Source organism: Marmota monax, unplaced genomic scaffold (genome assembly GCF_021218885.2).
Source record: "Marmota monax isolate L192 unplaced genomic scaffold, Marmota_monax_Labrador192_F-V1.1 WCK01_AAM20220418_F8-fsc00022, whole genome shotgun sequence".
Lineage (NCBI taxonomy): Eukaryota > Metazoa > Chordata > Mammalia > Rodentia > Sciuridae > Marmota > Marmota monax.
This window is the reverse complement of record NW_026695215.1, coordinates 19,474,829-19,487,359: the sequence shown is the minus strand read 5'-3', so window position 1 is coordinate 19,487,359 and position 12,531 is coordinate 19,474,829. Positions and strand designations below refer to the sequence as shown.

Below are 12,531 nucleotides of genomic sequence, written 5' to 3'. Positions count from 1 at the left end.
CCCAGCCCCTGGGCTTTTGTTTTATCGAAGGCTTTTAATTGCTATTTTAATTTCATTACTTAATATTGGTCTGTTTAGGTTTTCTATATCTCTCAGATTCAATTTGCGCAGGTCATATGTGTCTAGAAATTTGTCAGTGTTTTCCAGATTTTCTAGTTTATTGGAGTATAAATTTTCAAAGTAAATTCTGATAATCCTTGATTTACAAGGGTCTGTGATATCTCCTTTTTCTTTTGTGATCTTCTTGATTTGCTTCTTCTCATTCTTGGTTAGTTTGGCTAAGGTTTTGTCAATCTTATTTATCTTTGTGAAAAACAACTATTCATTGCATTGATCTTGTGTATTGTTTTCTTATTCTCAAGTTCACTGATTTTCAGCTCTCATTTTAATTATTTTCTGGTCTTCTACTGGTTTTGGAGTTAGTTTTCTTTTTCTAAGCCCTTGAGGTAGACCATAAGCTTATTCATTGGGGATCTGTTTTTTTTAATGCAGGCACTCAGTTCTACAAATTTTCCTTTTAAAATTATTTTCATATTGTCCCATGATTTTGTTATAGTGTATCTTTGTTCTCATTCATTTCTAAGAATTTCTTGTTTTCTACTCTCATTTCTTCTTTGATCTATTCTTCATTTAAGAGAGTAGTATTTACATATGTTTACATAGTTTCCATATTTTTCTCGCTGCTGATTTCCTAGTTTCATTCCACTACAATCTAATAGGATGCATGGGGTTATATTGATTTTTTTTGTTTGTTTGTTTTGGCATTTCTAAGATTTCCTTTGTGGCCTAGAATATGGTATATTTTGGAAGAAGTTCCATGTGCTGCTAAAGCAGTAAATTCAGCTGTTTGGGGGTGAAATATTCTGTAGATGTCTATTAGGTCCATTTGATTTATAGTATTATTTTTATATGTAATTGGTTGTACTGACATTTGGAACATAAATGTTTATTATTGTTAATATCTTCGAGTTGGATTGTTCCTTTTATCAGGACATAGTGACTTTCTTATCTATTCTGATTAATTTTTGCTTGAAATCTGCTTTGTCAGATATGATAATAGTTATTCCTGCTTGTTTTCAGGGTCCTTATGCATGGAATAATTTTTTCCATCCTTTTACCTTCAGACTGTGGGTGTCTTTGCATGTCAGATGAGTCTCTTGTAAACAGCATATGGTTAGTTTTTTGGGTTTTTTTGGGTTTTTTTTGTTTTTTTGCCCTTTTCAATGCTTTATTCACTCAACTCACTCAATACAGTTTCACTCTATAGGTTCTTAATCAAGAAAACGACAATCCTTAATGCTGGGCACTGCAAGAGACATACATAATCAGTTCATGGCAATTAATTCTAGATTAATTATTCACAGCAAACAATTCTAGATTAATTCTAAGCACTGCGAACACACTTAACTGTGACAGGCTCATGACAGACATTCCCTCTGTGTGCTAAGCTGAAGTGTCAGATCAGAAGTCTCAAGCCTTAGGCTCTAAGTCCACTGATGCCCACTCACTCAGTCCACGGTGATCAGGTCAGGGACCAAAGCAGGCTTCCCCTGGGGTGGAGCTGATGGCCCAGTGAGGAGGCAATCCTAGGGAGAAGTTGTGGCTCTCACCAAGGTCAAGAGGCTGCTGTAGAGTTTGAGAGCAGTGAGAACAACACAGAGGATCAGGCAGATGAGAAGGGCTGGGATGTCAGTCCAGGTCCTCACATCAGTGTGTGATCAGTGTGTGCATCAGTGTCGGCTGCTCATATGGTTAGTTATTGCTTTTGATCCATTCTTCTAATCTGTGTCTTTTAATTGGGGAATTAAGATCATTAATATTCAGTATTAGTATGGATATGTGTTTGTGATTTCCTGCCACTTTTTGTCTTGACTCTCATTTAGTGGATTATTTTTCCATTGGATTTCTGCTGTTTGGGAGCTTTGGGAATTTTCTTTTAAGGAAATCAAATAAAGATTTTAACTATATTATATTCTCAGTCCCAGAAAGTAATTCTTCTTACAGTAGAGGTATCACTAGATGCCATCTGCATAGGATTTCCCATTTATTCCTCACACTGTTACTGAATCAGTTCTGTTTTGCCCACTACACAGAATGCCAATCAGAGTTTTGCAAAGGAGAAAGGTTTTTTTAATTTATTTATTTATTCTAATTTGTTATGCATGATAGCAGAATGCATTTCAATTCATAGTACACGTATGGAGCACAATTTTTCATGTTTCTGGTTGTATACTAAGTAGAGTCACACCATTCGTGTCTTTACATGTGCTTAGGGTAATGATGTCCACCTCATTCCACCATCTTTTCTATCCCCATACACTGTTTCCTTTCCTCCCTCCCCTTTGCCCTATCTAAAGTTCCTCCATTCCTCCCATGCTCCCCACCACATCCCCGTTATAGATCAGCATACACATATCAGAGAAAACATTTAGTTTTTGGCTTTTGGGGGTTAGCTTACTTAGCATAATATTCTCCAGTTCTATCCATTTACCTATGCCATAATTTTATTCTCTTTTAATGCTGAGTAATATTCCACTGGGTATATATATATATATATATATATATATATATATATATATACACATACCACATTTTCTTTATCTATTCTCTACCAAAAGGCAACTAGGTTGGTTCCACAATTTAGCTATTGTGAATTGTACTGCTATAAACATTAATATCATTGCATCACTGTAGTATGCTGTTTTTAAGTCTTTTGGGTATAAACCAAGGAATAGGATAGCTGGGTCAAATGGTGGTTCCATTTCAAGTTTTCCAAGGAATCTCCATACTGCTTTCCATATTGGTTGCACCAATTTGTGGTCCCACTAGCAATGTATGAGTGTGCCTTTTTCCCCACATCCTCATTAATATTTATTGTTGTTTGTATTCTAACTACCTGCCATTTTGACTGGAGTGAGATGAAATCTTAGAGTAGTTTTGATGTGCATTTCTTTAATTGCTAGAGATGTTGAACATTTTTTCATATATTTGTTGATTCATTGTATATCATCTTCTGAAAATTGTTCAGTTCATTTGCCCATTTATTGATTGGATTATTTGGTTTTTTTGGTGTTAAGATCTGTGAGTTCTTTATATATCATAGAGATTAGTGCTCTATCTGATGTGCATGTGATAAAAATTTTCTCCCATTCTGTAGGCTCTCTATTCACCTCACTGATTATTTCTTTTGCTGAGAAGAAGCTTTTTAGTTTGAATCCATCCTATTTATTGATTCTTGGTTTTATTTCTTATGCTATATGAGTCTTTATTAAGGAAGCCAGGGCCTAATTCGACATGATGAAGATTAGGGCCTACTTTTTCTTCTATTAGGCACAGGGTCTCTGGTTTAATTCCTAGGTCTTTGATCCACTTTGAGTTGAGTTTTGTGCATGATGAGAGATAGGTGCTTATTTCATTTTGCTGCATATGGATTTCATTTTCCCAGTACCATTTGTTGAAGAGGCTATCTTTTCTCCAATATATGTTTTTGGTGCCTTTGTCTAATGTGAGATAACTGTATTTATGTGGGTTTGTCTCTGTCCTCTATTCTGTACCATTGGTCTACAAATCTAGTTTGGTGCCAATACCATGATGTTTTCATTACTATTGCTCTGTAGTGTAGTTTAAGATCTGGTATAGTGATGCCACATGCTTCACTCTTCTGAGGATTGCTTTGGCTATTCTGGGTCTCTTATTTTTCCAATTAATTTCATGATTGCTTTTTCTACTTATTTTTTTTCTTTTTTTTTTTACATTTATTTTTTAGTTGTAGTTGGACACAATGCCTTTATTTTATTCATTCACTTTTTTTAATGTGGTGCTGAGGATCAAACCCAGGGTCTCGCACATGCGAGGTGAGTGCTCTACCGCTGACCACAACCCCAGCCCTGCTTTTTCTATGTCTATGTCATTGGGATTTTGATTGGAATTGCATTAAATCTCTATAGTGCTTTGGTAGTATGGTCATTTTGACAATATTAATTCTGCCTATCCAAGAACACAGGAGATCTTTCCATCTTCTAAGGACTTCTTCAATTTCTTTCTTTAGTGTTCTGTAGTTTTCATTGTAGAGGTCTTTCACCGCTTTCATTGATTACCAAGTATTTCATTTTTTATTTGAGGCTATTGCAAATGGGGTAGTTTTCCTGGTTTCTCTTTCAGAGGATTTGTCACTGATGTACAAAAAAGTCTTTGATTTATGAGTGTTGATTTTATATCCTGCTACTTTGCTGACTTTATTAGTTCTAGAACGTTTCTGATGGAATTTTTTGGTATAGAATCAAGTCATCAGCAAATAGTGATAGTTTGAGTTCTTCTTTTCCTATCCATATCCCTTTAATTTCTTTCATCTGTCTAATTGATCTGGCTAGAGTTTCAAGAACTATGTTAAATGTAAGTGGTAAAAGAGGGCATCCCTTTAGAGGAAATGCCTTCAATTTTTCTCCATTTAGAATGATGTTAGCCTTCAGCTTAACATAGATAGCTTTTACAATGTTGAGATATATTCCTGTTATCCCTAGTTTTTCTAGTGTTTTGAACATGAAAAGGTGTTGTATTTTCTCAAATGCTTTTTATGCATCTATTGAGATGATCATATAGTTCTTATTTTTAAGTCTATTGATGTGATGAATTACATTTATTGATTTCTGAATGTTGAACCGACCTTGCCTCCCTGGGATGAACACCACTTGATTGTGGTGCACTATCTTTTGGATACATCCTTGTATTTGATTTGCCAGAATTCTATTGACAATTTTTACATCTATGTTCATTAGAGGTACTGGTCTGAAGTTTTCTTTCTTTAATATGTCTTTGTCTGGATTTGGAATCAGGGTGATATTGGCCTCATATAATGAGTTTGGAAGTGTTCCCTCTTTTTCTATTTCATGAAATAATTTGAGGAGTATAGGTATTAGTTCTTCTTTGAAGGTCTTGTAGAACTCAAATGCGTTTCCATCTGGTCCTGGGCTTTTCTTGGTTGGTAGGCTTCTGATGGCGTCTTCTATTTCATTGGTTGAAATTGATCTGTTTAACTTGTATATATCATCCTGATTCAGTTTGGGCAAATCATCTGACTCTAGAAATTTGTCGATGTCTTTGATATTTTCTGTTTTATTAGAGTACAAATTTTCAAAATAATTTATAATTATCTCCTGTATTTCTGTAGTGTCCATTGGAATATTTCCTTTTTCATCACAAATTTTAGTAATTTGAATTTTCTCCCTCCTTCTCTTCATTAGCATGGGTAAGGGTTATTCAATTTTATTTATTTTTTCAAAGAACCAACTTTTTGTTTTGTCAATTTTTTCAGTTGTTTCTTTTGTTTCAATTTCATTGATCTCAGCTCTGATTTTAATTATTTCCTGTATTCCGCTTTTGGTGTTGATTTGTTCTTCTTTTTCTAGAGCTTTGAGATGTAATTTTAGGTCATTTATTTGGTGACTTTTTCTTCTTTTAAGGAATGAACTCCATGCAATGAACTTTCCTTTTAGTACTGCTTTCATAGTGTCCCAGAGATTTTGATATGTTGTATCAGTGTTTTCATTTACCTCTAAGAATTTTTAATCTCCTCTTTGCTGTCTTTTGCAACCCATTGTTCATTCACTAGCATATTATTTAGTCTCCAGGTGTTGGAGTAGCTTCTATTTTTTATTTTATCATTGATTTCTAATTTCATTCTATTATGATCTGATAGAATGCAGGGTAGTCTCTCTACTTTTTGTATTTGCTAAGAGTTGCTTTGTGGCATGAAATATGGTCTATTTAAGAGAAGGATCCATGTGCTGCTAAGAAGAAAGTATATTCAATCATTGATGGAAGAAATATTCTATGTATGTCTGTTAAGTCTAAGTTATTGATTATATTATTTGAGTTCTGTAGTTTCTTTGTTTAGCTTTTGTTTGAAAGATCTAACCAGTGGTGAAAGAGGTGTGTTAAAGTCACCCAGAATTATTGTGTTGTGGTCTATTTGACTCTTGAACTTGAGAAGAGTTTGTTTGATAAATGTAGATGCTCCATTGTTTGGGGCATATATATTTATAATTGTTATGTCTTGTTGATGGATGGTTCCCTTAAGCAGTATGAAATGTCCTCTTTATCCCTTTGGATTAACTTTGGATTGAAGTCTACTTTATTTTATATGAGGATGGAAACCCCTGCTTGTTTCCACAGTCCATGTGAGTAGTATGGTTTTTCCCAACCTTTCACCTTCAGTCTATGGATGTCTTTTCCTATGAGATGAGTCTCTTGAAGGCAGCATACTGTTGGGTCTTTTTTTTTTTTTTTTTTTTCAATCCAGTCTGCCAGTCTATGTCTTTTGATTGGTGAGTTTAGGCCATTAACATTCAGGATTATTATTGAGACATGATTTGTATTCCTAGTCATTTTTGTTATTTCATTTGACTTGATTTCTCCTTTGATTAGTTTTTCCTTTAGTGTAGTATTGCCTTTTGCTGATTTTCATTGTTGTGTTTTTTCATTTCCTCCTCATGGAATATTTTGCCGAGGATGTTCTAGTGCAGTGCAGGTTTTCTAGTTGTAAATTCTTTCGTTTATTATGGAAGGTTTTTATTTCATCGTCAAATCTAAACCTTATTGGGAATTGTTTTTTGAAAATATTTCAAAAATATTTGTTTATCATCCTTGCATAGGGGCCATGCTAATCTTCTCTGTATCATTCCAATTTTAGTATATGTGCTGCTGAAGCAAGCACTGAAATTGACTTTAACTTACGAGAGGGGACATGGAATTATGAAAAATGAGACTTTGATTTTTTTTTTTGGTACCAGGGATTGCAGCCTCTATCTTACTTTTCCAGTCTTCCCCTATGCTGTAGCACACATCCCCAGTCTAGACATTTATTTCCTGTTTCCTTCCCATCCTATCTCTGGTGTATTCCAGAGTTTTGCTTCTGCTAAACTCATTAAAACACTAGCTGATAAGAAAGGTGTTTATGCCCATGTGAAAGTCAGCATGTAAATTACCCAAGATGTATTTTGAGTTTCCATAAAAGTATGGAAAACCAGAGGTCTTCAAGGCTCTGATGAATAAAGCTTTAATAACCAGAATAATGCGCTCTTCAATCATACCACCTTGACGGCCATCCTTCTGACTACTGATCAGTCATAAGACCAACCTAGGAGATACTACCCCCACATTTGCCTTCTCAGAACATTCAGCCAATAAACACTACTTGGGCATCACTGTATAAATGAGAGGTAAATAAAGGTAGGGATGTGTAAGCAGTTGGGAAAGTAAGACTTGAGAGCAGAAAATTTTTTCTTCCCAAAATTATAAAAGCAGATTCAAAATATGTAGATGTAGGTTTATTTTTCACCAGGAATTATACCTGATATCAAAACTTAAATTGGTTCAAAAAAAATATTGCCTCCAGATATACTGGTAAAATAATGGAGATCTTTAATATTTTTATTTGGTTTTGTTTTCCTTGGAACCAGGTTATTCAGAGAATATTCTACACGGTCAACAGATCTTGGAGTGGAAAAATTACTTCGACAGAGATAAGAAAAAGCAACTTTTTGCAAGTATGCCTCTCATACAGTGATATAAAGAACAATTTAATCCTTTTACTTCATTTAACAAATATTTGAGCGCTTACTGTATGCAAAGCTTTATCACTACTTTTAGACATTAAGCGTTTATCAGATACCTATAGTGAGAGACCAGAATGTGTTGGAGGGGGAGGGGGAGGAGGAAAATTGAATAGCAAGGCATATCTGCCTTAAGGCATGCACTGTGGAGCAAGAGAGAGACAAGCACAGACAGCAACAGCAGACTTGATAGATTCCACAGACAAGTGTAAAAGGTGCAGAGAAGGTCTCATAGAAGGGATGGCATGTGGTCTTGACTTGGAGGCTATCAGGAGTTTACCAAGATAAAAAATTAGTTCAAAGGGAATTCTGGACAGAAGAAGCAGCATAAGCAAAAGGCAAAAACATGAAAGTGTCATGTTCAAGAACTGCCAAACAGTATTAAGTGGCCAGAAGCCCTTGGGAGAGTGACCATTGATGAGGCTGGAACCAGGTTGGGGAAGTGCCTTACTAAAGAAATGGAAGAATATGGACCTGATTCTTTCTGCAGTGAGTTTATCCAACTACTGCTAAAGAACAGTACTAAAAACTCCTTTAAAATAGGAATACATTTCATTCAGTTATTTTATCAAATGAAAGTATTGACCACTAGTGGGAGCCTTTTACTGAGATAATCTTCATGCCTGATCACAGCTTCTATAAAACTAAAGTAGAATTGTTTTGACTTAAAAACAAATGTTTTTGTTTTTGTTTATGCAATGCTGGGTATTTAACCCAGGGGCACTTTACCACTGAGCTGCATCTCATGTTCTTTTATTTTTTTGAGATAGGGTTTCACTAAGTTGCTGAAGCTGACCTCAAACTTGCAATCCTCCTGTCAGCCTACCAAGAAATGTTTTATTTTAAATGAATCTTATTAAATGAAGCTTTGGCAAATAATACAACCTTATTACTCTTTATTTTTCCCCGTGAAAGTCATGGTATTGAAGATTTTGCCAAATTAACAGTTCATAATAGATTTTAAAACATTTTGTTCTAAAATGATCAGTAATTTTGATGCTTATTGAATACCTGATGCCTACTTCAGTTCTCAGTAGTATTATGGAATGTGTTAAGATGATAGTATTTCCATAACATCTTTTTTTAAATTTTTAATTGTAGATGGACATAATAACTTTATTTTATTGTGTTGTATTGTATTGTGTTGTATTTATGTGGTGCTCAGGATCAGACCCAATGCGTCACACATGCTAGGGAAGCACTCTACCACAAAGCCACAACCCCAGCCCTCCATAACATCTTAAGAACAATGATAATACTCCCTCACATTTTCTGAAGCACATTATCATTTGTAGTTTTTGAATCATTATTATTATAATCAATTTTTTACTGATAATAAAACTTGAGTCTCAAATATAATTGACTATATTGCATAAGAGCATATAGCAGGCAGGTTGCTGAACTAGAAATAGAACTCAAATGTTCTCTTCTTGGAGTGTAATTTATTTTTGTCTCCCTTTTCTTCCCTATCTCTTGCCTTAGTCTTTCTTTTAGTATATGAACAACTATTCCAAACTTGCAAATAATATGGATATATCTAGATTAAAAGATAAGCAAAAGTTGCTCTTTGTCTTTACTCTAGCATTTCACTCTCCTTCCCAGAAGGAACCCATATTATCTGTAGTTTTATTTCCTTGTAAATGCATATATGGAATATATAATTTTGTGTGGCTGCTATTATGAGGACTTTTCTCCCTAATATATGGGTTCATACTTACTATTCTGGTAACTTGTTTATTAACAGTGTCTTGGACTTCTTTCATTTCCATTCATGTAAATCTATCTCATTTCTCCTAACAACTGCATTATCAATTGCATGCTGCACTTTAATTACATATTCCTCAATTTCAGATTTTCTCTATTACAGTGGTGTAGAAAACATCCTTATACTTTCCTTTTGGCTGTATATAAGCCAGAAATTTCCTACAGAATAGACCACTGGAGGGAAAATCCTGCATCAGATGGCATTTAAAATTTTAACTTGATAGATTCTGCCTGGTTCATACCTTCACTTACATACTCACCAACAAAAGAAGACATTTTTCTTCTTTATGTTGTGACAATCCGGTAGGTGAAAGATTTGTTTTATTACTGACAATATTCTGCTTTATACACATGAAAAGATACTTTATAAAACAAACCATTTACAAGAAAATTTATAACACAGAAGAAAAACCACATTTTACTCCTCTAATGCAAGTAGTGCCATTTTTGTATGTTATTCTAGCCCCATTCATATGCGTGTATGGATTTTGGGGATTTTGCACAGTTCTTGATATGTATAATCTTGCAGCCTATATTTTGCCCTTACTACATCATGGTTTTCCTATATTTATATGTAGACTATAATTTTTACTCACCACAAAATCTTCCATTAATCAGATTTGCCATAATTTAATAATTTCTGTTGTTTTCAATTTACCAGAGCATTTTGGTTTCTGTCTGCATTTAAAAATAATTTTATCAAAGTAATGCATTTGTATTATGATACAGTCCTCTCTGTCCTTTGATTTTCATCTTGAATTCCATTTTATTTTCTACTAATATTAATACATATTTTCCTTTTCATTGATTACTTTTCTTAATATTACCTTTTTATATTTACCTTTCTTTTTTTTTCTGTAGGTGTAACCTCTTATAGCTATTCATATACCAAAATCATCTTTCTAGATTTGGTTTTCATACTCAATCAAAAAGTCTTTCGGGGAGCTGGGATTATGGCTCAGTGATAGAGTGTTTTTGAGTGTTTGCCTGGTACATGTGAGGCACTGGGTTCAATCCTCAGCCACATAAAAATAAATAAAAATAAAACAAAGGTTATTGTGTGCATCAACAACTAAAAATATTTTTTAAAAGTCTTTCACTATAGTATTTCATGAAAGACTTTTTTAAAAAATATTTTTTAGTTGTTGTGCACACAATAACCTTTGTTTTATTTTTATTTATACTATAGTGATATAGCCACATCAATGTTTATAGCAGCTCAATTCACAATAGCTAGACTATGGAACCAACCTAGGTGTCCCTCAATAAATGAATGGATAAACAAAATGTGATAAATATACTCAATGGAATATTACTCAGCTTTAAATAAGAGTGAAATTAGGGCATTTGTCAGTAAATGGTTGGAGTTGGACAATATCATGCTAAGCGAAATAAGCCAATCTCACAAAACCAAAGGGCGAACATTTTTTCTAATATGCAGATGCTAATTCACAATAAGACGGGGAGTACTGGGGAAGAATAGCATTACCTTAGATTAGGTAGAGGGAAGTGATAGGGAAGGAGGGGAGGGGATGTTGGGATAGGAAAGATAGTAGAACGAAACACATTATTACTGTATGTATATTTGTGACTATATGACCAATATGATTCTGCAACATATACACTCAGAAAAATGAGAAATTATATCCTATCTATGTATGATATATCAAAGTGCATAAATTCATTCTACTGTCATGTATAACTAATTAAAACAAATTTAAAAAAATTTAAAAGTCTTTCAGTAGGGAGATTAAGCTCATCTATCTTTATTGTGATTATTGACATATCTGACCTTATTTCTGCCAACTGACTTTTGTTCTATTCATTGTTTCCTTAAGGTTTCTTTTTGAATATTCCATTTCTGAAATTGTTCATTTATCTACTCATTTAATTTGGCTCACTATAGAATTGTGTGTTTATAATCTTTACTTCTGATGTTTTCCTTAGGGATACATAGTGAGTCAAGAAACTCAGTTTTCTTCTAGCTCAGGATCCTGCAGCTCCACCCACCATGCCTTCTATGCAAGGCCACCACCATATGTTACCACAATTGTGTGCATAACTAATCTTATAGTATCCTTGATTTCATTACAAATAAATGCTGTATGTGATTCCCAAGCTTCTTAATATTGCTCACATAACTTTGAAAAGTTAAGAGCAGTGTTAGTTTATGGCCATGCATTTTAAGTCTATCGTCTGATTGTTCTGTGCCTGCCAGTCTGGGGACCTTTGAGAAGTTACAGCCCTCTTAGTGATGATCCTTCCCTCTCCTTGCTTTTGTATCCTCCACATCATTTAGCCTTTTGCTGATAAGTATACCACAGAGCTCAATAAATGCTTGTAGATGAATCAGTTGATTAAAGGTAGTAGCAGGTTACCTATTAAAAAAAAGTACCTGGTTTAGTACAAAAGACAAAATTTTAAATTCAATTTAAAACAGAAACTTGCTAGACTACAATGCCTAAGCTTGTTTTTCATAATTTTAAAATTAATCTTCTATTCATACTGTTTTCAGACTCTAGCCCTTTTAGAAGAAGAGGAAGATATAAATCAAATCACAGATTACTTCTCCTATGAACATTTCTATGTTATATATTGTAAATTCTGGGAGCTAGATAGTGATCATGACCTGTTCATCAGCCAGGCCGATCTGTCTCGATATAATGACCAGGGTGAGTAATTCTGCAGAGGCTAAGACTTAAACATTTTGAAAATGTTATTTTGAAAAGTTACGTAAATTATTCCCACTCGTTATGAGAAATTTCTATTTCTTAAATTCTGTGGCTAACCGGATTTCTTTACAGAGCCAAGAATTCTTTTGTGGAAAGTTGTTTTGTTTTGTTTTTAATTTAGAGGCCAGATTTATAAGGGGTTTAAAGGTAAGTAAACAAAACAAACAAAGTGGCAAGACTTTGTAGTGATGTGCATCTTTATGATGATGAATTGAATAAAATTCACACCTCTGTAAATCTATATGAAAGAGTATATATATATATATATATATATATATATATATATATGTGTGTGTGTGTGTGTATATATACATATACACACATATATATATATATATATACACTTTTTATAAACTTTTTCATTTAACAATATTTCTATAAAAGGCCAAGAATGAAAATAATGTCTCTACCTTATCAAGTTTTAT

At 33.7% G+C, this 12,531-nt stretch overlaps 1 protein-coding gene and 1 non-coding gene across 6 annotated transcripts in view; one reads left to right on the top strand and one right to left on the bottom strand.

Moving 5' to 3' along the window:
- Positions 1 to 12,531, top strand: part of Ppp2r3a (protein phosphatase 2 regulatory subunit B''alpha) — a 172,141-nt gene that overhangs the window by 115,959 nt on the left and 43,651 nt on the right. For all 5 annotated transcript variants that reach the window (XM_058574874.1, XM_046431355.2, XM_046431356.2 and 2 more), the window contains 2 exons: positions 7,458 to 7,544; positions 11,890 to 12,046. In XM_058574874.1, the coding sequence (XP_058430857.1) occupies positions 7,458 to 7,544; positions 11,890 to 12,046 (244 nt within the window). The remainder of the gene's footprint in view (positions 1 to 7,457; positions 7,545 to 11,889; positions 12,047 to 12,531) is intronic.
- Positions 6,611 to 6,712, bottom strand: LOC124084627 (U6 spliceosomal RNA). Its single transcript, XR_006849168.1, has one exon. It is a non-coding gene; the product is annotated as a U6 spliceosomal RNA (small nuclear RNA).